We start from the raw sequence: 27119 nt of genomic DNA, 5'->3' as shown, positions 1-27119 counted from the left end.
AAAACAAAATCACTCAAAAGGCAATGAAGAAAAACAGCTTACATTCGAAGATCCATGATTCGGACTGTGCTGTCCTTAGTATGAATCAACAAACGCCTTCCATTAGGATGAACTTCTAGGTGATTTACAGCTATTCCTTTCAGATCAGTTTCTTTTATTTCCTAAAATGACACACCATTATAGTAGAAATACTACAGAACAAAGCAGCAAATTCATCACGGATTCCTATCTGTCCAGCTGCCAATACACACACACTTCTCCATCATGGCTAATTCAGAGACCCAGATTTCATAATGAAGGCACATTTCATGTCACTAGATAATGCTTTTAATTAACATTCAAGGGCCTCAATTGGTTAAAGGACTATTCTCATTATACTAAAATTGCAACGTCCTGGTAAAGCCACTTTGCATTTTACTTATTAAATACTAATCCACTCTAATAACAAGACTGGATGGATTTTATTTCAATTGTTTAGTGCTCATTGAGTAGATTACTGCCCATTGCAGCTATCTATTAGTGCTGGGTTAGCTTGAGCACTGCTTACAAGCCATTTCCAAAAAAGCTTGTAAAAGCTGCTCTGAAGCTGGCCGGCTCACTGGCGGTCAAATTGCTACACTAGTTGAGTAACTCAATTGTAATATACAGTACATATGAATAGATCTACCCACATAGGTGTACAGCTCAAATAGTCTCAATTCTGTAATTAGCATCAAGCAAAATGATTGCCGTCCATTATCGCACCATCAGGGATTGTATCCTATTTTGTAATGTCTAATGACCAGAGGAACAAGGTGCTATTAAAATAGAAAAAGAGCCTTCCCAACATGTTTCACCCTAATAGGCTTCATCAGGGTAATGAGGTAAATGCAAATTTAAAGGGAATCTATAAACGAGTGGTTTTTGCCACCTAATTTGAGAGCAACATAACATAGGGCAGAGATCATGATTTCAGCATTGTGTCACTTATTGAGCTTAGTGTAGTTTTGATAAAATCACTGTTTAATCAGCAGTAGATTATCATTAGAGGACTACTTGGTTTGCTGCCAGGCAGGCCAGCATATTCAGGAGCTCTGTATAACTGCTAGATCTGCAGCAGAGAAAACATTGATTTTTATCAAAATGACAGCAATCAGCTCAGTAAGTGACACATCGCTGGAATCACGGTCTCTGTCTATATATTATGGCTGCTCTCAGATGGGGGAGCAAAAACCTGCTGACAGATTCCCTTTAAGTTCAAACAAAAGCACAACAATGCTGCTGGTGCAAAATGCCAATAAATCAGGACTACACTGTCCCCCTACACATTCTAGCAAGTAGGAAGCCCAGAGGCTGGGGAGGGGTGCACTCATGAAGACCAATCATGGGACAATCCTGTTAAAATTATAAAACACAAAAGTTGCAAGAGGACACACAAAATAAAAGGATTTTACCTTTAAAATATCCCAAAGGTCAACTGAGCTTTGTAGGGAACTTCTGCTAATACTTGTATTCCAAATGATAATCAGTCCTGAGCTGTCTCCAGAAAACATGTGAAGTCCTAAATTAAATGGAAAAAACATGGATGTATGGTTAATAGCTTCACTGAATTGGACCACACGTTGGCCAGAATTGTGCCACTTTGAAAAAATTCCATTGCAAATTATACCCCATCTACCATAGCTTCGCTATGCATTTATTGGCTTAGAGATTTTTACAGGTTAAACTTGATAAAATAAACCTAATACAACAATAATACAGAAATACTGTTTGATGCTATGTAATTGTTCTTGTCCCAAATCTTTATGCCCTATTATATTGATCATTTTGGCACTTCTGCACCCAGTGCATGTACAAAGATGGTGCTAGCCTTTAGCATTGGAGTCACGATTTATTGTGCTGAGAGACCTGCAGGGCACCATGTTACTGAAAGGAAGTAAATGCATATTGTGCCATGTAAGCATGACATTCAAAACCAGTCAACAGTTGAATTTCTGTGTCTTCCCTGCAAATCAGACCAATAAAGGCAAAAAAGTGTGAGGGGTTTCATTCATGTTTTGGTGACATTCATGGCCGGTGTGGAGGAAGGAATGAGATAATGAGATATGGAAAATTAATGTATTTTGCATAGGAAACTAAATGCTATATTCCCTTGATCCACCTGCTGCACATATTGACCATGAAAAAAAAGCAATTTTGCAGATTGGCATCAAATACAACATCAAGGCAGCACATTTCTCTGCCTATGCTTGTTTTACCACAGGAACAAGTGTTTCTGCCACATCTCCAGTCCTGTGAGCTCCTCAAAAATCAAGTCAGCGGGCAGCTAAACTTATATGTCACTGACTTGATTTAGGAGGAGCTCACGGGACTGAATATGTGGCAAAAACATTCGCTCCTGTGATAAAACAGGCAGGAAAATGTGTTACCCCCAGAAAGCAGCAGCTGTGAACCCCTGCTTTTTTAGCTGTATACAAACTTATAATAAGCAACTTGTGATTCTTTCCTGGCCAGGTGCTTTGTTATGTGATGAGCTGTGCATTATACAGTACATATAGTAGGGAACACATATATAAGATTATCTCAGCACGGGAACATTTTTTTAGCAAGAACTTCCTCTTATTCCAAGATCTTTTGATTAAAATGTACTTTGTTCATTGAACAATCCCTTTAAGTTCTGTAAACAGCTGGCAACTGTTCTGCAAATTATACAAAAATTACCATTTATTTCATACTGTATTCCTTATGCAAATTCACTTTTTTTCTGATTTTATCTCCTATTGTTACTTTTTGCACACAAACAGCATCCTGAACTGAAAGACAGATTCATTGGTGAGCCAAAATCAACACAGGGAGAGGTTTACTGGATATGACCCCAGGGTTATTCCACTCATGGTAAATATGGGCACCTGTCTAAAGCACACTTAATTATACTCTTTTAAGCTTCATACCCATGAGTAAATTCCCTAGGACTACAGAACAGAGCATTATACTTGTAGTATTCCCTTCATCACGAGTACCCTGTGAGAGAATACAAAGCAATTAAAAAGTGTTTCATTTTGCTCTCCACTGTGAACACAACAAAAGGCCCTGTTTAATGAGCTAAAAAACTACATAGGATGACAAATAATTTCTAGAAAACATGTCATTGGGTCATGTCCTCTAACTAGCTTTGTATAAATGGGATTAAGGACAAGGAGGTCACAGTAACAAACAATACAATTTAATGTGTACCATCAGTGTAATATAAAAACTTCACACCTCATCTGTTTGTGCTGCAAAACGTTCTCTCTTCCTAATTAGTTAGACTCATCATTGAGGTAGGCCGGGGCCACACGGGGACTAAATGCGATCCTCGCATGACACTCGGCTCACGCTGGCAGTACAGCAGGAGCAGAGTGTCAGGTGAGTGTCCCTGTGACTGAGGTCCGATCATGCGATCAGACCTCAGCTGCGGGGGGTTGGCCGGCACTGAGGAGGGGCGGGCCAGTGCTGCGAAGGGGAGGGCCGGCGCTGCGGAGGGGAGAGATTTATCTCCCTCCCTCCTCCGTAGCCAGTTAGTGCCATTCTCACCTTGCACTTGAGGTACACCGGTGTAACGCGAGTGCAATGCGATCTTTCTCTCGCCCCATAGGCTTGAATGGGTGCGAGAGAAAGAGTCTCGCATTACAATTGCAGCATGCTGCGATTGTTTTCTCGGTCCGATTGGGGCCAAGAAAATAATCGCTCATGGGTGCTGGCACATAAACTAATATTGGTCCGAGTGGAATGTGATGTTTTATCGCATCTCACTGGCTCAGATTTTCATGCCGTGTGGCTTAGGCCTTACAGTGGACTTCCAGCCCAGTCATGGTCACTTTCTACCAGCCTGCTTGCCATCATTAAACTAACCCTCTGCTTTCATACCACAGCACAGGCTTGATACATAAGCGATCACCCTGCTATAAACACCGGAGACACAGTTCCATCCAAAGACACAGACAGCTTGTAATTACTAGTGCAAGTCATGATTCCTATATTGTAAACTCTCTGAAAAGTAATTTAAAGGGAAGCCATTATCAGAAAATGACATTATTTGGATCAGGTTTTTGTGTTACATAACCGTGCCTTCCAAAAGTATTTATATCCCATAAACTTTTCCACATTTTTTTCACACTACACCCACAAACGTAAATGTATTTCAGTTGATACATCAACATCATTTAGCAAGTATTTCTGAAACATAAAAGGAAATGATACATGGCTTTCTAAATATTTAAAAATATAATTCTGAAAATTGTGCGTGTATTTGTATTTAGCCACACATGAGTCAATACTTTGTAGGACCACCTTTCTCTGCAATGGCTGCTGCAAGTCTTTTGTTATGGCTCTGTCATGGGTGACAGACAGTCTTGTGGTTTCTGGCGATAGAAAGTCACAGTGTTTGTCTGTGCAAAATGCTCCTTCACTTTCTGTTGTTCCGCTGTTAGTATTCATTGTACTAGGTAGCTTTCCTGCTGGATTGTCATCTTGTCCCCTTTAGGACCCAGGGGAGCGCTCCTTCCATCCAGCTGATGATTATCAGTATTCTCCTTATGCTTAAATACTCCTATCTTCCCTGGACGTGTGCTGGTGATATTATTAAGTACATTCAAGCTTTGGTTGTAAGCATATGGCTTGTACTCATATTTGGTATAATTGCTGAAGCTTTGCTGAACTACTGCCTGAGTCATCTGTGGATAAGTAGCTCATGCACTTCCCCCCCCCGTGTGTCCTACTTGTGTCTTTATTTAGTGTTTATTGGGGTTGACGAAGGGCTCATGCCATCCATTCCCAATTTTGGGCCCAGCAATAGGGATATCTATGGTGGTGAGGAACCCCAGGACCAGCAGTAGATTTGGCCGGGGGGCAACATCTCCCCCTTTCCTAGACACAGGGATCCCTTTCCCTTGCCTTTTGCTGCTTGCTTGGTACTTTCCCATACCTAGTGACATCACACGCCGTACAAAAAAATAAACACAAAAAACTTTTGACTTTGCAGAAATGAATAAAAATGCCTTAACCCCTTAACGACCGCAGGCAGTAAAATTACGTCCTAGCGGTCATAACGTTACTGCCTGCGGTCTGCAGCATGCTGCGATCGGCATACATCTCAGCTGATTTTCACAGCTGAGATGTGTGCCTGCTAGGCACGAGCAGAATCGTTATCTGCTCGTGCCGTTTAAGCCCTGAAATGGCGCTGTCAATATGTGACAGCGCCATTATAAACGCGATTGCAGTAAAGTTTTACTAACGGCCCGATACCGGAAGTCACGTGACATGATCACGTGACTTCCGATGGTTGTCATGGTAGCACAGGGTCATGTGATGACTCCTGTGCTAGACATGAACTACTTTCACTTTCGCTTTCCACGGAGGCCCGGGAAGCAGGAAGTGCACGTATCTGCTGTTTACAGCTGTGTAGCTGTGATCAGCAGATAGTGCAGAGCGATCGGATTGCTGATCGCAATAGCCCCCTAGGGGGACTAGTAAAATAAAATAAAAAAAAAAGTTAAAAAAAAAAGTTTTAAAAAATGTAAAAAAAAAAACAAAAAACATAAAAGTTCAAATCACCCCCCTCTTTCACCCCATTGAAAATTAAAGGGTTAAAAAAATAAAAAAATATACACTTGGTATCGCCGCGTTCAGAAACGCCCAATCTATCAAAATATAAAATCAATTAATCTGATCAGTAAACGGCGTAGCGGCAAAAAAATTCCAAACGCCAAAATGATTTTTTTTGTCGCCACAACTTTTGCGTAAAATGCAATAACAGGCGATCAAAACGTAGCATCTGCGCAAAAATGGTACCGTTAAAAACGTCAGCTCGAGTCGCAAAAAATAAGCCGTCACTGAGGCATAGATCCTGAAAAATGAGAACGCTACGGGTCACGGAATATGGTGTAAAACGTCCGCCACTTTTTTCAGACAAACTTCCGAATTTTTTTTAACCCCTTATATAAAAGTAAACCTATACATGTTTGGGGTCTACGAACTCGCACTGACCTGAGGCATCACACCCACACATCAGTTTTACCATACAGTGAACACAGTGAATAAAATATCTCAAAAACAATAGTGCTATCACACTTTTTTTTGCAATTTTTCTGCATTTGGATTTTTTGCCATTTTCCAGTACACTATATGGTAAAACCTATAGTTTCATTGAAAACTAGAGCTCGTTCCACAAAAAATGAGCCCTCACATGACCATAATGACTGAAAAATAAAAAAGTTACGTCTCTCAGAAAAAGAATGGCGAAAAAAAAAACGGAAAGCGAAAAATCGGCCGGTCATGAAGGGGTTAAAACATTCTCTCTCGCTAATTGTTCTGACATGTGGCAAATATAAATCATGTTGGTAATCCTAAAATGGGTTTATTCTGCTTTCATGTCAGATAGTGAGAAAAACTTACAAATGTGTCTTTTTAGATAGTGTATGTAAACTTTCGGTTTCAACCGTATAGTATGTATATAATATATATAAGCTCTTGCAAAAATTAAGAGACCACTGCAAATTTTTCTGATTTTTCTCTTTATAGGAATATTTTTGAGTAAATTGTAAATTCTTCAATTATTCTATAAACTACTGACAACGTCTCTGACTTTCCAAACAATAAATTTTGTATTTAATTTCTAAAGATGAGCAATGGTCAAAATGACAAAAAAAATGCATTGAGGCTCAGATCTCAAATAATGCAAACATAACAAGTTCATAATCATTTAGAAACAACAACAATACTAAATGTTTTAACGCAGGAAGAGTTCAGAAATCAATGTTTTGTGGAATAACCATGATTTTTAAATCAAAGTTTCCATGCGTCTTGGTATGCTTTCCACTAGTCTTTCACTGAGTGGTGTACTCTGGTTGGAATTCAACTGACATTGGAATCAACATGAAGAGAAGCTGATGTTAGAAAACTGTGCAGTAGTCTCTTAATTTTTGCCACGCAATTTTATGGGCAGAAAAATCAATATGTACGAGTTTTGGAATGACAATCCAAAATGTTATTTTTTTTTATTTTTTTTTTATCAAAAACAACAACAAAAAACCTATGGAAAATTTGTTATCACCGAAATCACACTGACCTGCAAAATCATGCTCACGGGTCATTTTTACAATAGAATGTATCGGGTGCAAGTAAAAGTAAAATAAAAATACAATGACGAAATTGTATTTATTCCATCCAGGTTTATATTTAACTGCAAGGAGGGGCTTCATTTCAATTTTCACCTCAGGCAGCAGGAAAGCTACAAAACCGTTCTGAAATCAAATGTATAATTTTTTTACTTCTTTATGGACACCACAGACAAAATGTCCTGGGATGCAAAAAGAGAGAGACCATCCAGCTTGTTCACACTTCCATCTTTTTGCATCAGTCACAATCCGTCGCCTTGAGGAATTATGGTATCCTGCAAAATATTTTCCAGGAATCCGTTTTTTCTCCATAGACTTCTATTAGCGTCGGATTGTGACTAATGGCCCTGCGTTGCATACGCCGCGTGACGGATCAGTCGTTTACTGACTGACCGTCAGGCAGTTGGAACGCACACTGAAACGTATTTTGTGTGCGGCGGATCATTTTTTTACAGTGAGCATGCACACAGTAAAAAACGATGATGGATTGTAAATTCAGTTCCAGCGGCAGGAACGATCAGCTGATCGCCTGGCGGCCGGCTTTTGAGAGTGATCAGCTGATCTCCCGGCAGCCGGCTTTTGAGAGAGATCAGCTGATCTCCCGGCTTTTGAGAGCGATCAGCTAATTCGCCGGCTTTTGAGAGCGATCAGCTGATCGTTCTCTCTTGTTTTTATACTGAAATAATTTTACCAAAAGGAATCCACTTTCTCATGACAATCAATTCCATTTCTTGTCACCCGTTGTACAATGCAGGTGACTGATGCAAAAAAACGGAAATGTGAACATAGCCTTACTCTGTTCTACATATTTTCAAAAGTTGTAAGGGTCAGATATGAAATAAGCCATTTCTTAATGATTTTAACCTCCTGAATTCCAATTTGACAATGGAAAATTTTAGTAGGCTTGTTTCATTGATATCAAAGAGTTTCCCTTTTATTGTAATATATAATTAATGTATAAAAGTTTCAGTACTTTAAAACATTATTATTTTTGCAAATATAAAGATGCAGAACACTTTTGTATGTCAATTTTCTGATAATTACTTAGTTGAAATTTAGCAACAATACAAAAAACTAAAACCTATCTAAACACTAATGCAAATTGTAAACAGTTACAGAAATTACACTACAAAATTTGGTCGTCATTCAGTGACTAATCTTTTTTGCTTTTCTCTTGTAGTTCTGCATAGGATCATATCTTACAATTGTCTAACCGTAATCTACAAGCATTGTTGGACTCCATTTTCCTTGATATCTTTTCTCCATAGCCGCAATATCTTGATGAAATCTCACTTTGATTGTCGCTCACTGCTCCGCAGTTTTGTGGAGAAAATTCTAGATGCTAATGTAAGACATTAATCTTTATGGACATGTTAAAGCCAAGATCCTTCTATGTTTTGAGGAGATTTTCTACCAACTCTTCATAATTATCTGCTCTGGAGTTTCCCAAAAAATTAGTTACCACTAATGTGAATGCTACACATGCAGCCTTTTCCTTGTCATGCAACAAATGGAGAAATGCCTCATCTGGAAGATCCTTATGAATCCGAGGTTCAAGAAAGACTCCATACTTTATCTTTACTTCACTTAACCTTGGAAATGTATCAGTGAGATACTTGAATGCTTTTACATTTTTATCCATTTACAAAGATCTTCATTAGGCCAGAAGCTGATGTGCAATGGTGGTAACAAAATCTTATGTGGGACAACAAGTGCTCGATGGAGGAGATTTTTACTCTCTGGTTGAAGTGAATGTTGGAGAGGCCAGTCTCTTTTATTGTAGTGATATTCACTTGCACGACTATCTCACTCACACAGAAAGCAGCAGGACTTTGTGTATCTGCCCTGGAGACCAAGTAAGAGGACAACCACCTTTCAGTCACTACAGAGAGGCCACAAATGTTGGTCATAGTTCAGGCACCTCAATAGCTGTTTCATGTTGTCATATGTTTTTTTCATGTGGATTGCATAACCAACTGGAATTGAAGGTAGCATATTGCAGCAAGACAGCTTTTAGGGTTGCTTTGGACAAATAGATGAAGAGCTTCCATTCTTCTGGATTATTTTTTAATCTTCAGAGCTTCCTTTAAACTGTTGATGTTGCATGCCACATCATCACCCTCTATGGAGGGACAAGATCTTTATCATGGCTGTGGATCAAAGAAATCTGAACATTGCCCGTTAGGAAATTCCACTGCTGTAGCCTGGAACCTAAGAGCTCAGAGTTAAGGCCACTTTACACACAGCGACATCCTTCCTTCCCCATTGCGGGCAGCCGCAGGTACGGTGATGTTCCTCGTTCCTGCGGTGTCAAACATAGCAATGTGTGCTGCCGCAGGAACGACAAACAACCTGCATCCTGCAACAGCAACGACATTTGGGATTAGAACGATGATCAATGGTTAGGTGAGTAATTTTGATAGTTAATGGTCGTTCGTGCGTTTCACACGCAACGCCGCCGCTAACAAGGCTGGATGTGCGTCATGAATTCAGTGACCCCCAACGACATCTCGTTAGCGATGTCGTTGTATGTAAAACCCCCTTTACTCTTGGGAAGATCCAAATCTCTAACAAGAATATTAAGTTCACTTTGTGTTATAAACTTTGGTCCAGTTGAAGTTGCTGACTAAGTCTGGGTTGTGAGAAAAAGATGCGTCATGACACCAAGCGCTCGCTTCTTCCTTACTTGACTAGACGGAAAATGTTTCTGGTGCTTTTGGAACAGACAGTTCTTCTGTATGTGGTACTGGGCATATTGCAGATGGAACTTTTGGATACAGTGCAGTCCAATTCTTCTTCCTTGAAACTCTTTTCCTAATGGGGGCACCATACAGAAATAGCAATTGCTAGTGTGATCAGTTGGCTCTATTCAGATCATTGGGACTGCATAAAACATTTATTGCCTCTTCCCATGCCACTACTGGTAAGATGTGATGCACGTCTATTGCAGCATATGTGTGGAGTCCAACTCTTGTTCATATCTTGAATTCTGCAGCCAACATAAAGGTTATAAGCTTTCCTCATCATGGTAGTCAAGTTCTGCCTTTTGTGACATAAAAGTGACTTTTTTATGCTCGCAGGGTGACCACTGTATTAGTGGGTCCACTGGAAAGTAGGTACTGTTCACTTGCCTGGGGTAGCTAACTGGACTGGACGATGAGTCTTCACTACTGTCACCTAAGGTGGCATCAGGTACACATGCTGATAAGCAGCCGGCATAGGGAAGCCCCAAAAGGATCTGCGGCACCTCAGAAGCTGGCGCCACAAACGCAGTATAGTCTTTGAAAGAAGTGGCAGAAACAGCAGGGAGAGTAATGGATCCGTCTGGGATGGATGCAACAGCATGTAACAGAAGAACAAGTCAGCAATAGGAAAAACACAATATCAGCAGCACTGAGGACCTGAGAGCTAGCAATGTAAGTAACTCGTACCTGCAACCTCTCTGCTGACCGGAAAGAAACTTCAGTGTAAGGGTACGCTGACCCTTTAAAAAAATGGAAGTGGCTGTACGAGCATCCTTCGGGCAGAACCAGGAAGCCTGCGATGTGCAGACAAGCTCTGGGAGGCAGCGGCATGCACCGGGGCTGGGACAGCCACAGCAGGATGTTCAGGCAGGTGAGGGGACCAACGTACATGCCGGGGAAGGGTTGCAGAACAGCTCGGGGACTCCGGTATGGGCGTTACACTTCTCCTTATATGTTGCAAAAACTATACACTTTGTTAATGCAACATATAGAAACATATAGAAACATGTCACTATGCTAAGAAAATAAGCTAAGAAATCCTAAAACTGTATACCTTACAAAGAATGCATTTAAAAAAGCAGATGATGCAAATGGAATTTGGATTACATCATTGAAGCGGAGTTGGAATTTTGTGACGGGTCATCCTCACATTATAGCATACTGAAGGGTCAACAGATTAAATAGAAGATGTAATAGACTATTACCAATGCAATAATGATGATGAAATAATAAAGATGCAAATTTTCTGCAAGCCTGCATAAAAGGTGTGATAGGTAATTACAACCTCCTCTGGATCGTGAAAATTAGAGCCAAACAGCAAATTTAACCATCATATTAGTTTTCAGCACCACAAAATTAGTTGAGTTCAACTGTTTTCATCTCTGAACCAATTTTGGCTGTAGATTAGTGTTATCAGTGCGCATTTCAGAAGCAGGCATCTCTGATGGTATGGGACTGCATTAATGCCTATGGCATGGGCAGCTTACACATCTTGAAAGGCAGTATCAATGCTGAGCATTATTAAGAGATTTTGGAAAAACATATACTCCCATGTAGACATCTATTTCAGGGAACACTTTGCATATTATCAGCCAGACACCATGGCTTTGCAGGAGAGTTTGAGTGATGAACCGCCTGCAGTCAAGACCTTTCACTATTAGACAACTGCTGGCATGTTATGAAGTGAAAATTTAAGGAAAACAGAACTAGCAGCTAGAATCTTACATCAGACAAGCAAGATAAATTCCTCTCCAAAACATAAGTAATTGGTTTCCTCACTTCCCAGTTGTTTACAGGCTGTTCTCAAAAGAAGAGGGGATACTACACAATGGGAGACATGGCCCTGTCCCAACTTTTTGGAGATGCGTTGATGCCACCAATTTCTAAATGAGTTAATGTTTTTCAAACAAAATGAAAAATGTCTGACTTTCATCTTCTAATCTGTGTTCTATGTAATTTTATGAATAAAAAATGGCTAAAAAATTTCCAAATCATTGCATTGTGTTTTTTTTACATTTTACACAGAATTCTAACTTTTCTGGAATAGGGGTTGTATAAACTAAAAAAAAAACCAGTATGATCCATTTAGAAAGCGCTCAGTGAAAGGTTCTTGTTGGATCCTACTTATCTATTACGACCAGATACTATCTACCTATGAGAATATTCCTTTATAAGTATCTAAAAAAAAAAATCAGGAATATGGTAAGGGCATTGTAGGCTTTTGTTATATCAATCAGTATGTTATTAGGCCCTGTGCCCACGGGAGAAAATACCTGCGGATTTTGCTGCGGAAAACCTGCATATTTTCTAGATTTTCCAGATAAATCCACAGGTTTGCGCAAGTATACAGATTCCCCATGTTATCCTATGTGATTTGGTGTGTGCTGTTTATATCGTGTGGATTTTGCACCTGTGGAAAATGCTGAGGAATTTCCGCTGTAGCAAAGAACTGCATGTCAATTATTCCTGTGGATTGTCCTGTGGATTTCCTGCCTTTCTACTATGGATATACATGGGAGAAATCCGCAGTACAAACACAAGAATTCCGCACATTTTGTGTAGGTTTTCCGCAGCAATTCCGCATGAAATCCGCATAAATGGATAGCTGCTAAGTGACCCTGCAGAAATACCTGCAGAAAAATCCACAGGTTTTTTTTCCCGTGGGAGCAGGGCCTTAGATTTATCTTTAGTAAACACTATATTCTACAAGTAAAACAACAAAAACAGTAGTGGCACTCATCAAATCTTTTGCTATTCACAGACTAGAATGCCCAGCAGAGTAAGGAATGAGGTCTCATGGTCCACCGCTGTATCAGAACTCCTCTTGCTGCTGTCTGTCATATAGTGTGGATAATAAAAGCGAAAGGTTTTGGCCAATGCCACTACAGTTTATCTTCTGTACTTGTGGTATACCGTCTGGACTTGTTAGTTGAGCGCTGTCAAAGCCAATGAATAGCCCGTGGAAAATAACTTTTTAAGACAAATATGGATTAGAAATAAACACAGAGGCAATCATATTCTCCAGCCGTATTTCTTTTATTCCATTACTAGGTCACATGACCAGGGTATGGCTCACAGCAGTTTCGCATTTGCCCATGCTTTGTCAAAGATTACACAAAGAGAGATAAAGGATATTAAGAAGCTAAATGACCAAGGCCCCATTCTATGCATCATGTAACCAGTTCAGGTTGTGTAGGAATCCCAGCAAACTTGTGAATGCCACTGTATTTTTTACTCCATATTTGGATACTAACTCTTCCTCTTTGTGGCAGAGCACCGGTGATACTAAGTAGTGCATGCCAACAGCCAGCAGAAATGGGACTTGCTTGCCGGATGTTCTTAGATATCCATGGAATAACGTTTGTTCAGCAGCCAGTGTAGGTTCCTGAAGGCACGCTGAAGGGAGTCGTACCTGCATTATAAATTTAGCAATGCCAGCGTATTTGTTTTTTTGCTGGAAAAAAGAAAACCGCTCTAGTCTCTCTATCACTACTGTAATGGCAGAGCATTTGATGGTGACAGTTATGTATAAGATATGTTGAAGACCTGCTCACGATTGACATGAATTTAATATAATTTAATGTATTTACAGGGAAATACATACTTTAAGAGGATGTGTTCTTAAAAGAACTTACCTTCTGCATCAAAACACAGTGAATTGATAAAACTTTTATGACCATCAAACTCCTGTAGGAGCTGACCATTGATCTCCTTCACGTTCACATTCCATACTCGAATGACTGCATCATAGCATCCAGTCACTGCCAAATGATCAGACATGGGGTGGAACTTAGCTGCGTATACAAAGGAGGGGTGGGGTAAAACTTTTAATGCAGATGAAACTTCATTTCCAATTCTCCAAAGTCTGTAGGGAAACCAAAGATGACATAATAGTTAAATATTTTAATGCATGATAAGAGTTTTTTCCCCCATTATTCAACTAAGCTAATAAGTTTAGGAACCATCTAACTCCTGGAACATCTTCAGTCTAAAGGCCCATTTACACACAACGATATCGCTAACGATATGTTGTCGGGGTCACAGAATTTGTGACGCACATCCGGCGTCGTTAGCGACGTCGTTGCGTGTAACAGCTCCGAGCGAGTGTTAATGATCAAAAATACTCACCACATCGTTGATCGTTGACACGTCCTTCATTTTCAAAATCTCGTTGGTCGTTGTGGACGTAGCTTGTTCGTCGTTCCTGAGACAGCACACATCGCTACGTGTGACACCCCGGGAATGACGAACAACAGCTTACCTGCGTCCTCCGGCAACGAGGTCGGCATGTCATTAATGCAGCTGCTCTCCACCCCTCCGCTTCTATTGGTCGACTGCTGTGTGACGTCGCTGTGACGGCACACGAAGCTTCCCCTTAACAAAGAGGTTGTTCGCCGCCCACAGCGACGTCGCTAGGAAGGTAAGTACGTGTGACGGGTGTTAGCGATATTGTGCGCCACGGGCAGCGATTTGCCGTTGATGCACAAACGACGGGGGTGGGTACGCTCGCTAGCGATATCGTAGTGTGTAAATGGGCCTTTAGGCTAAGTTCACACAGGGAATCTTTTGTTGCATTTTTGAGGTCACAAAGATGCACCTAAATGCATGCATTTCCTTCTTCCAGCAAAGTCTATGACATTTCTATTTTGCTGCCACACTGGGCATTTTTTGTAGGCTGCATCTTGGCTGCATTTTTCAAGATGCAGTATGTCAATTCTTTTTGCGTTTTTACAGCGTTTTTGAGCCTTTCCAGTAATTAGATTAGTTTTAAAAAAAATGCATTGGGCAAAACGCGGTAAAAACGTGTCAAAACGTGGTAAAACTGCATTTTTTTTTATGCACTTTTGCCGCAATGCGTTTTTGGTGCATTTTAAGATGCACTCAAAATGCACTGACAAAAAAGACGCCACGTGTGAACATATCCTTACAAAATTTTTTATTAAAAAATGAATGCAAAGTAGCTACTTTTGAAATAGAAAAATTGCTATAATGTTAGGTGATTCATGTTTATTACTAGGGATGATCGAATACCTCAAATATTCGGCTTCGCGAATATTTTCCGAATAGGTCGCCGCTATTCGACTATTCGCAAATATTCGATGTGCAATGTAAGTCTATGGGAAACCCGAATAACAACTATTCGGAACTATTCGGGCTTCCCATAGACTTACATTGTGCATCGAATATTCGCATAGCGGCGACCTATTCGGCGGATATTCGTGAAGCCAAATAATTGAGGTATTCGATCATCCCTATATATTACATCAAAGTGATCTTGGCATCTATTTTCTTAACTTTAAATATTTTATTCAGTGATACTTTTACAGTTGACAGATTCTTTAAATCTGGAACCTCCCTTACTTTTTACATGTGCCCTGTATCAGCATTTAACAAACGTTTTATAATTAATTTCATATAAAATTATATAGAACAGTCTTTGTTGTGCAAAAAATCTTCAAAAATTCCAAAAAACTCTATACAAACAGAATAACATGGATAAATCCAAAATCAAACTCACCTGACGGTACTATCAGAAGACGCAGATAGCAAATGATGATCATCACTGGACCAGCACAAGTCATAGACAACATTAAGGTGACCATGAAGTTCTCGGAGATATTGACCAGAAGGAATTTCGTACACTACAAGACAGAAGAAGCAATTTGTCTTATTGGGGGACAAAGAACCATGGGATAGTCTGCTGCAACCTGGAGGCTGACACTATTACTGCATCTAAATAAAATTGCCTCCTCTGCGACATACTGTACCTCGCCTGCCACAGTAAGGCTTCCTCATTTTGCAGTAGTGCCAGTTGGAAGCAAGGTCTGTCCCAGACCTGTCTTAGGTTAGGTGCTAACCTTTCTTTTGCTTTGTGTATTTCAGATGAATATCTTAAAAGTAAGAGTGTAATTGTGCACCCTGTTTCACTCGTGTAGCAACTGACAGTACAGGCTGTAATTGTCAAGCCCGTATCCTCTCCCGTTGGTGTGACTGGATTATTTGTACCTTCACACAGTCGGTAGTAGGGTACTGCGGCAGAGGTCCATAACCTAATTAACTCTTGTCCCCCTCTCCACATAGACCACGAGTGCATGGAGAAGAAGAAAAGCAGTTCTGGATCTTCAGGACAGACAAGTATGACCCTGTCAAGAGTTCCCCTTTCCCTCCTGTTTCCCCCTCTATTAATTTCCTTGGGGCGACTGGTGATTGTCTATCTGCATAGGACTGGTGCCGCGATGACTTTCCATCCTGATTTTCTGTGGGCCCCTCTTCCTCTTTGTCTGGGTGTAGCGGGCCGGACGCTGTTGCTGAGGGTTTTACAGAAAGTCTACAAGCATGTGTGGCAGTGTAGAGCTTTCAGCTAATCATTGGGCGGGACATTTTCAGCAAATTGATGGCCGTGTTTCATTTGGCCAATCAACTTGGCCGGTTCCTTCAGCCACTCAGCAACGCAGTCTAGACATCCTGGATTCCTGCCCCTCTGGCCCCTCTTCTTCCGCCTCACAGCATGGCACCTTTTAAGTGGTGTAAGGCACAGAAATACCTCTGCTTCCTGCACCTTGTAGCTCAAAAGGAGAACAAATTCCAGCAATGTGGATTGCATAGGCTATTAACATCTGACGGCTAATATTAAGAACGCAAAGAGATTTTTTTTACCATTGAAAGGGAATCTGTCAGGCAATTTTCCAGTACAATACTAATGGTATTCTGAAATAGGACTTGGGCAGCCCTTTCAGGATCAGTAAGTTATATTGCTGTAGCTTTATCTAGTTGTCTTGCTGTAAGTTCCGGAGAATTCAGTGGCTGGCTAGTCAAGCATATATAAATCCAAAATGAATATGCACTGCTCCTCAAGCCCATAATCCCACCTCTCAGCAATGATCGTAAATTACAGTAAAGAGAGGATCCCACATAGGACAACATCTGCAAGGCGCCTGTATGTTCTCCCTGTGTTTGTGTGGGTTTAACTGGGTACTCTGGTTTTCTACCCATACTCCAGACATACTGATAGGAAACTTGGATTGTGAGCCCCAATGGGGACAGTGATGATCATTCCTGTAAAGCGCTGTGGAATTAATAACGCGATATAAGTTAAATACATGCAATAAGGGAGAAAACTGATGAATCCAGATTGAAGGTTGCCCATGTACAAATACATGTTATGTCCTTAGAGTATTTCTCTCACTATTCTAAGCTAACTTCCATACTGTACCAGTGAAACACACAGTAAAAGTCTCGTCATTAGGACATTTTCAGAGAAAAAGAGAATTTTGTTTACTTACCGTAAATTCTTTTTCTTATAGTTCCGACATGGGAGACCCAGACCATGGGTGTATAGCTTCTGCCTCCGGAGGACACACAAAGTACTACACTCAAACGTGTAGCTCCTCCCTCCGGGCTATATACACCCCCTGGATGACAATCTAACCAGTTCAGTGCAAAAGCTGAAGGAGGACATCCACCCATAAGTAGAGACAGAGTAAAACTCGGAAAAACCGGAACCTCTGTCTACAACAACAGCCGGTGAAACACACGGAACAAGAACTGCCAACAGGCAACAGGGAGGGTGCTGGGTCTCCCATGTCGGAACTATAAGAAAAAGAATTTACGGTAAGTAAACAAAATTCTCTTTTTCTTCATCGTTTCTTATGGGAGACCCAGACCATGGGACGTCTCAAAGCAGTCCATGGGTGGGAAATAAACAGAAACTGAGAAGTAGGCAAAACCTAACTTCACAAATGGGCGACAGCCGCCTGAAGGATGCGTCTGCCCAAGTTCGCATCTGCCGAAGCATGAGCATGCACTTGGTAGTGCTTCGAAAAGGTGTGCAGACTAGACCAAGTGGCAGCCTGACAAACCTGCTGAGCCGTAGCCTGGTGCCTGAAAGCCCAGGAGGCACCGACAGCTCTGGTCGAGTGCGCCTTAATCCCTGGCGGAGGGGGCACCTGAGAACACTGGTAGGCATCAGAGATGGCCGACCTAATCCAACGAGCTAGGGTCGGTTTAGAAGCCAAGAGACCCTTGCGCTGACCCGTGGTTAGCACAAAAAGTGAGGTGCACCGCCTAAAAGCGGCGGTGCGTGACACATAGATTTGGAGCGCCCGCACCAAATCCAAGGAATGCAACGCCTTCTCAAAGCGATGCACAGGGGCCGGACAAAGGGAAGGCAATGAAATGTCCTGGTTAAGGTGGAAAGAAGACACCACCTTAGGGAGAAACTCCGGAGTCGGACGGAGAACCACCTTGTCTTGGTGAAACACCAAAAAAGGTGACTCCGAAGAGAGCGCAGCCAAATCAGAGACTCTCCTGAGAGAAGTTATGGCTACTAGAAAAACCACTTTCTGTGAAAGTCTAAACAAAGGAACCTCCCTAAGAGGCTCAAAGGGGGGTTTCTGTAAGGCCGTGAGGACCAGATTAAGATCCCAGGGATCAAAGGCCGCCGGTAGGGAGGAATGATGTGAGATGCGCCCTGCATGAAGGTGCGCACCTGAGCCAGTCGGGCGATACGCCGCTGGAATAATACCGACAGAGCCGACACCTGTCCCTTAAGGGAATTGAGGGACAGTCCTAGCTGCAGACCGGACTGTAAAAAGGACAGAATGGTCTGCAAAGAGAACGGCCAAGGAGCATGGCCGGAAGAGCGACACCAGGACAGGAAAATCTTCCAAGTCCTGTGGTAAATCTTGGCCGAGGAAGACCTCCGAGCCTGAGTCATAGTGGAGATGACCTCAGAAGGAATGCCTGAAGCTGTCAGGATCCAGGACTCAAGAGCCACGCCGTCAATCTGAGAGCCGCAGAATTCTGGCGGAAAAACGGACCTTGAGAGAGAAGGTCTGGGCGGTCCGGGAGATGCCACGGCATTTCTACGGACAGACGGAGCAGATCTGGGTACCAAGCTCGCCTGGGCCAGTCCGGAGCAATGATTATGACCCGACGGCCCTCCATTCTGATCTTGCGCAGAACCCTGGGCAAGAGAGCCAGAGGGGGAAACACATAGGCCAGACGGAACTGAGACCAATCTTGAACCAGCGCGCCCGCTGCGAAGGCCTGAGGATCGTGGGAGCAAGCCACGTAAACCGGGACCTTGTTGTTGTGCCGGGATGCCATTAGATCCACTTCCGGAGTGCCCCACTTGCGGCAGATTGACCTGAACACTGCCGGATGCAGGGCCCACTCGCCGCTGTCCACGGTTTGACGGCTGAGATAATCGGCCTCCCAGTTTTCTACGCCTGGGATGTGGACTGCGGATATGGTGGACTTGGAGTCCTCCGTCCACTGAAGGATTCGTTGAACCTCCAACATCGCCAGGCGGCTGCGAGTCCCGCCCTGGTGATTGATGTAGGGAACCGCTGTCGCGTTGTCTGACTGGACTCGGATGTGCTTGCCCACCAACAGGTGGTGAAAGGCTACGAAAGCTAGAAGAACAGCCCTGATTTCCAGCACATTGATCGAGAGGGCTGATTCGGACGGAGTCCAAGTGCCCTGTGCTCGGTGGTGGAGAAATACTGCTCCCCAGCCGGAGAGGCTGGCATCCGTGGTGAGGATCACCCAGGACGGAGTCAGGAAGGAGCGTCCCTGTGACAGAGAGAGGGGCCGAAGCCACCACTGAAGAGAGCTCCTGGTCTGCGGCGACAGAGCCACTAGCCTGTGCAAGGAAGAGGTCCGCTTGTCCCAACAGCGGAGAATGTCCAGCTGCAGGGGACGCAGATGGAACTGGGCAAAGGAAACCGCTTCCATTGACGCCACCATCTGACCCAGCACCTGCATGAGGTGCCTGATGGAATGACGGCGGGGCTTCAACAGAGAGCGCACCACCAGATGAAGGGTCTGCTGTTTGACTAAGGGCAGCTTCACAAGTGCCGTCAGAGTCTCGAATTGCATCCCTAGGTACGTAAGTTCCTGGGTCGGGGTCAGAGTGGACTTGGGCAGATTGACAAGCCACCCGAATTGAACAAGCGTGGCGAGAGTGAGCGAGACACTCCGCTGGCAGTCTGCACTGGATGAGGCCTTGACTAGAAGGTCGTCCAGGTAGGGGATTACTGCCAACCCCTGGAGATGCAGGACCGCAACCACTGCTGCCATGACCTTGGTGAAAACACGAGGGGCCGTGGCTAACCCGAAGGGGAGAGCCACGAATTGGAAATGTTCCTCTCCGATTGCAAAGCGTAGCCAACGCTGGTGTGAAACCGCAATAGGCACATGCAGATAGGCATCTCTGATGTCGATGGATGCTAGAAAATCTCCTTGGGTCATTGAGGCAATGACCGATCTCAGAGATTCCATGCGAAAGCGCCGCACCTGAACATGCTTGAGAAGCTTGAGATCCAGGATGGGCCTAGGAAGAGGTTTGAGTAGAAACCTCTGAACCGTTCCCGGGCGGGAACCGGAACAATTACCCCGTTGGCCTGCAAGGATGCCACGGCCTGTGAGAAGGCGGCGGCTTTGGAGCAGGGGGGAGCGGACAGAAAAAATCTGTTTGGCGGGCTGGAAGAAAATTCTATCCTGTAGCCGTGGGAGATGATATCCCGCACCCACTGATCGGAGACGTGTTGAAACCACACGTCGCCAAGTGGGAGAGCCTGCCACCGACCAAGGACGTTGCTGGCGCAGCCAGATAGTCAAGAGGAGGCTGCCTTAGTGGCAGCGGCTCCTCCGTTCTTCTGAGGACGCGGCTTCGCGCGCCAGTTGGGTTTACGATCCTTGGCTGAGGTAGTGGACGAAGCTGAGGGCTTAGAGGATGACCAGTTAGAGGAACGAAAGGAACGAAACCTCGACTGGTTCCTGCCCTGGACAGGTTTCCTGGTTTTAGTTTGTGGCAAGGAAGTACTCTTCCCGCCAGTAGCTTCCTTAATAATTTCATCCAGTTGTTCACCGAACAGCCGGGACCCAGCAAAGGGGAGCCCAGCAAGGTACTTCTTAGAAGAAGCGTCTGCTTTCCACTCTCGAAGCCACAAGATCCTGCGGATCGCGAGAGAATTAGCGGAAGCCACTCCTTAACCACCTCAGGTGGAAAGGGAAAACGGTCATCATAACTACGCTTTGGAAAGCATTTGTCAGGACAGGCCCTGGGCTTGGAAACAGTGGCCTGAAAACTGGAGTGGTTAAAAAACGTACTCCTAGCTCTCTTAGGAGAGGTAAACTGGTGTATTTCTACCAGAGAGGCTTGTTCCTCTGACACTGGTGGATTGAGGTTCAGTACGGAGTTAATGGATGCAATCAAATTACTAACATCCGCATCACCCTCAGATAAGTCAATGGGGTACATAGAGGTAGCGTCTGAACCCACAGTAAAAGTATCCTCCTCGCCCTGCACCTCAGCTCGTGAATCAGAGCCATGGGACGAGGAAGGAGAAGGGTCCCTGCGTCTCCGTTTAGGAGGACGGGGTCCTAAAACATGCTCTGAGAGCTCTGCAGAGCTCGGAGCAGCAGAGGCGCCCTGAGAAGGGGGCTGATGCATGGTCAGCAGAGTCCGGGACAGCTGTCCCATGGAGTCGGCAAAAGACTGGGAGATAGCTCTGGAAAAAGATGCTACCCAAGCCGGGGGTTCAGCCACCGGGGCCGGAGCAGCCGGGGGGACCCCTGAAGAGGCTCCAGGCTGAGGCACCACCATGTTAGAGCAGGCATCACAATGTGGATCGTGCTCGGCTCAGACAGAATGAGCTTACATGCAGTGCATATAGAGTACAGCTTAGCAGACTTGCTCCTAGTGACAGACATGCTGCTGAGGTGGAGGCTCTGCAGTAAAGAATACACTCCTATAGAATGATCCCCTGAGAGTGTATAATAAAGCCCACAACCAGAGGTTGTGGCTTACCAGACCGCTTATTTTGTGTGCCCTCCGGATTCCACAGCTCGGACCCCCAGTGGATGCAGCAGCTGCAGCTGCCAGCTCCGATCAGTGTGAGAACGCTGATAAAATGGCTCTGGAGTGAGGAGGGGGGCGGGGATTAGCCCAAGAGCGGGAATCCGGAGGGCCAAGGAGAGATACAGGGGAGGGAAACATCTCATCAGAGAGGAGTGTCCTCCCCTCTGCTGATCGGCCGGTGGGCGGCGCCGCACTGTTCCCCTGCAAAGCTGACATGCAGAGGGAATGAAACCGAAACTAGGCCGCAACTGAAGCCGGGGCCTAGATTTTTACATGCGGCCGACGAGCAGGCACACTCGGCGCGGTTCTCAGGAAAAACCCAGAGAACCGGCCGGAATTCACAGCAAAGTCAAAAGACACACTCTCCCCACAATAAATATACCCGGGACCCCTGAAAAACGTCTCAATACTTAGCTTTTGAGATGCAGGGCCATGTCCCTGGGGGGGGTTACACGCTCCGTCCAGCAGGATCCTGACAGGGCTGCGGATGGAGATCGGTCTCCTGCAAAGCAGAGAGGACCGTGATGGCTCCCACTTCAAGCCAGAGCCTCAGAGGATGGTGAAGGAGCACGGCATGTGAAGGCTCCAGCCTTGTAAAGTCAACCTTAACAGCACCGCCGACACAGTGGGGTGAGAAGGGACATGCCGGGAGTCCAGACTGGACCCGCTTTTCTTCCATATCTTTGAATCAAAAATCTTAAAAATGAAAAATCAGAGAATGCATGTGTGTGTGTGACCTCCTGGAACACAAAGCATTGAACTGGTTAGATTGTCATCCAGGGGGTGTATATAGCCCGGAGGGAGGAGCTACACGTTTGAGTGTAGTACTTTGTGTGTCCTCCGGAGGCAGAAGCTATACACCCATGGTCTGGGTCTCCCATAAGGAACGATGAAGAAAACATATTAGTGCTACTATAGATGATTAACAGGTCTCTACTATGGGCAGGTAAGCGGTACAGTGAGAAACCGCCAGGAGCGGCACTGGACTATTCTGGGCTCCAGCGTTGCTGAACCCAAAGAGGGAGAGCAAAGCGCATTGGTTTTTTGGGGTTTTTTTTTTGTTTTGTTTTTTTGTTTTGTTTTTTTTTTTTTAAACAAAACTGTAGTAGGTGACAAAAGCTTTCCCAAAATCAGAAGACCCACTTTAAGACTTCACTTCTAAGTTAAAGTTGATGATACAATGATATTAAGAGCCACTAAAAAATAAAACCTATAATGGAATATACTTACAGTGTATGGGATAACCGTCCCTGTCTGCACATGCTGCAGCCAATGTTCTACCAACATGAGAAAAACACAGCGAGAAGCATCCCATATGCCCACCTCGAAGAGACAAAAGATGTCTGTTGGGAATACGACAAGCCTATATAAAAAATATTAGACAAATAGTATTGAGCAATAAATGTTATACAGTAAAAAAGTAAAAATAGAAAAATTGACGGCATTTTCTAAACTGAAGGTCTGAACTGGTGCAAACTGAACATAACATTTAGTATCCAAAATAACAGTGGCACTCAAGGAAAGGGGAGGGAAAAAACTGAAGGATGTAAATAGTGAACATTGGAGTGTGACTATGCATTACTAGCAAGAAAACATATATCCAAAAAAAAAAAAAAAAAATTGTACATTTTTTTTTTCCCTCACCCCATTATTTGAGTGGAACTGTTATTTTGGATAATATATATTATGGTCAGATTGCACCAGTTCAGACCATAACTTTAGGAAGTGACAGCAATTATTCTATTTTGTACTATGGAGTTATGTCCTTTTTCTGCGCACTCCTCTCAGTGACCTCAGGTGTTTTAATTTTTCTTTTACAGGTTCTTTTCTAGCCCATATAAGATGTCAGGATTCACACGAAAAGAGTCAGAAATTAGATTAGTACCCAGCTGAGAGTTGCACCTTTGCGTGGTAACTGGGCTCAAGTACATCGGGCCATTTTTATTTGCAAAGTAACTCATTTTTCCTACAACATTTTCTTTATGTTTTCTGGGCAGTAAACCATACTAATTACTAATCCATCCATAGTAATACATCCAGTGAATACAGCCACACATGATCACTCCAGGCTGTAGTTGCCAGGGGTGATCATGCAGGCCGGCAGTTAATTATGCGCGCACCCCCCGCCCATCATCCCGCCCACCTGTCAGTGCCAACTTCAGCGCTGAGAGATGATGGGCGGCATGATAGGCGTGCAAACAAATGAGCGGGCCAACGTGGTCACGGCAGGCGCTGCTACAGCCTGCTCGTGCTGTCAATAACCTGCTCCACTGCAGCACCCTCATTCCCCGCAGCCATGCTCCATATTCAGACTATAAGACGCACCCCACACTTTCCACCAACATTTGGGTGGAAAAAAGTGCGTCTTATAGTCCAAAAAATACGGTGTGTTTTGGGTTTTTTTTGTTTTTTTTAGGGGGGGACGTACCTAACACGCTCTAGTATTAAAACCTACAAGAAACTACGGTAAAGAAAAAGCAAAAAAATGAGCTGTTACACATGCAGCTGGTAAGTGCTTGTTCATAATGGCCATTGAATAAACAAACCTCAATATGCAAATAATATGGACATATATCATGCTGTAAATAAATAAAAGCATAATGCATGTAGACACTATTTTTGATCAAAAAAAGCATAAAGCCATCCCACCACAAGGTGTACCCAAATCGGGACGGTACCTAACACTGTAGTACTAAGGGCGAGTGTGAATATGCGTTTACAAGCTGCATGTAACTCATGCTCCGGCTCACTTTTTTTTTTTTTTTTTTTTTTTTTTTTAAGTTTTTCTGTAGTTTCTTGTACTTAGCACAAATACGGTGCGGCCCCCTTTTCCCTGAGTTGGGTATTTCTTCTATTACTTCCCATGGCTGTGTTTTCAGTTGGGACCCAGTCATTCTCTGCCCTTATTCAGATTGAAGTCTGTTCTGACACATGGTAAGGTTTTAATACTAAAGCGTGTTAGGTACCATCCCGATTTGGTACACCTTGTCGCGGTGGGATGGCTTTATGCTTCTTGATCACAAATAGTGTTTACTAAGTCGCCTATATTTATTTATATGCATTATGCTTTTATTTAGTTGCAGCAGGGTATATGTCCATATTATTTTCATCTTAGGTTTTCTTTATCTTATGGCCAGTGTGAACATGCGCTTACAAGTTGCATTTAACCAACTCACTCTCTGGCTCATTGTTTTGTTTTTTTGGAAGAATTAAAAGCTATAGGTCTTGGAAGAAGGAGAGGAAGACGAAAGCATAATACCGAGAATTGACCGAGACTGTAAAGGGTTAAACACCTATCTTGCCATTAACTTTGCTATAAGAAAATAAGCCTTAAATACCTGACCAGGCAGTCGAGTCCACTTGAAATGATCCTTTTTCTGTTTAGCCTCAGATGAATCATTTTCCGTCCCAGCAATGTCATTCTGCAGGTCAGACTGTAGGATACTGCTATCCAGTTGGACAGCCATATTGCGATTTGGGTTTACCTGTAATTTATAGACCAATGCTAAAAAGCTGTAAAAGACTTACAATAAAGTGTTTCATGACACCCAAAAGGAGACTTACATTATCGGGCAGCTTTAGACCTTTTACTGTTACATACAGAGTTGACGGGTAACGGTTTCTGGGATATTTTAGCCACCACTCATAGACATGCGTGCTGGAAGCTACTCTAGCTCTTGAAGGAGGATAATAAAGTTGTAGACGTAGCTTTTTATCCACATTGAGCACTTCATTGGCACCAACAATCTAAAAGGTTAAGAAAAAAAAAATGAAAGTGTATATTACACAGATACATAAGAAAAACACAGAATATGCCTGATATTTAAAAGGAATTACCCTCTCAAAAATCATTGCTCTAGATAAATACAGCAAATTTTTATTTTTATATAGTGCCAACATATTCCACAGCGCTTTAAAGGAACACTGTCGCTGAACACTGTGGGAGGAAACCGGAGAACCCAGAGGAAACCCAAACAAACATGGGGAGAACATATAAACTCCTTGCAGATATTGTCCTTAGTGGGATTTGAACCCAGGACTCCAGCGCTGCAAAACTGCAGTGCTAACCACTGAGCCACCATGTACCCATGTACATGACACCCTAGAGTATCAGGGAGGCAAAAACTAAATACCGTATTTTTCGGATTATGAGACGCACTTTTCCTCGAAAAAATTTCCTGCGTGCGGGCGGCATCCGGGTGCCTGTCGGTGCCGGCTGCCTCTCTGTGCGGGTGGGCGGCTGTGCGACAGGTTTCCCAGTGCGTCCGCGGTCCCAGTTTCAAATGATGGCGCCGGGAGACAGCGCATGCGCAGATGGAGCTCTTGGACAAGAGCTCCATCTGCGCAGGCGCCGCTCCGGGAGTCAGCGCGTGTGCAGATGGAGCCCTTGGATGAGAGCTTCATCTGCGCATGCGCCGCTCCGGGCGCCATCATTTGAACCGGGACCACAGACACACTGGGACACTCACCGCACCGATCTGCTGCACCACTCACCCGCTGCCGCTTCCACTAATGACTCGCCTTGCCTGCCGCTGCCACTACTGACCCGCCGCGGACGCCGCTGTGCCTGCAGCGCCTTCCTGCACGGATGCTGCGCCTGCCGCCACTGACCGGCCACCATTGACCCGCCGCGCCTCCCGCCACGGACGCCGCCGTGCCTGCCGCCACTGACCTGCCGCGCCTGGAGCCACGGACTTGCCACGCCTGCCGCCACTGACCCGCCGCACCTGCCGCCACTGACCCACCGCACCTGCCGCCACGGACGCCGCCGCACCTGCCGCCACTGACCCGCCGCACCTGCCGCCACTGACCCGCCGCACCTGCCGTCACAGCACCTGCCGCCACGGACCCGCCGCGTGTGCCAGCAGAACCTTTGCCTCCTGTTACCCGCTTCACCACCACTGCTGCCCCCCTCCGGTGAGACAACACTAAGACAACACCGGAGTATAAGACGGACCCCATTTTTATTATTTTTTTCCTTTTTTATCTCTAAATTTGGGGTGCGTCTTATAATCCGATGCGTCTTATAAAGCGAAAAAATACGGTAAATTAAAAAATCTAACTGAGCTTACTCACCCTCTTGGAGTACCACGCCACCTCTCACCACAGCTCTGGCAATTTGTACTAGCTACAACAGCACGGAAGCCAATGAATGAGCCTAGCGGCCCTTCCCATGTTGACAGCTAGAGCTCAGCCGCTAAGCTCAGTGCTTGGCTGTAGCGCCCACAACAGGATGTCACTGCTGCTCAAGAGCATGGATGGCTCTAACCAATATATTTATCGATACCATTTTAGGGAAGATACGTCTTAACCCCTTCTTATTGTATTTGTTTGTGGCATTTTGGCAGTCAAAAGAAAACGCAATTCTGGCATTTC

General features: G+C 44.1%; 1 protein-coding gene across 2 annotated transcripts in view; it reads right to left on the bottom strand.

Annotated features, from left to right (window-relative positions):
- Nucleotides 1-27119, bottom strand: part of AHI1 (Abelson helper integration site 1) — a 351645-nt gene that overhangs the window by 246883 nt on the left and 77643 nt on the right. For both annotated transcript variants that reach the window (XM_075339856.1, XM_075339857.1), the window contains exons 9-15: nt 25308-25490; nt 25082-25228; nt 22974-23106; nt 15396-15519; nt 13513-13742; nt 1434-1540; nt 43-161 (exon numbers count right to left, since the gene is read on the bottom strand). In XM_075339856.1, coding sequence (XP_075195971.1) covers nt 43-161; nt 1434-1540; nt 13513-13742; nt 15396-15519; nt 22974-23106; nt 25082-25228; nt 25308-25490 — 1043 coding nt within the window. The remainder of the gene's footprint in view (nt 1-42; nt 162-1433; nt 1541-13512; nt 13743-15395; nt 15520-22973; nt 23107-25081; nt 25229-25307; nt 25491-27119) is intronic.

Source organism: Anomaloglossus baeobatrachus, chromosome 3, assembly GCF_048569485.1.
Source record: "Anomaloglossus baeobatrachus isolate aAnoBae1 chromosome 3, aAnoBae1.hap1, whole genome shotgun sequence".
Lineage (NCBI taxonomy): Eukaryota > Metazoa > Chordata > Amphibia > Anura > Aromobatidae > Anomaloglossus > Anomaloglossus baeobatrachus.
This window is presented reverse-complemented; position numbering and strand designations above follow the sequence as displayed.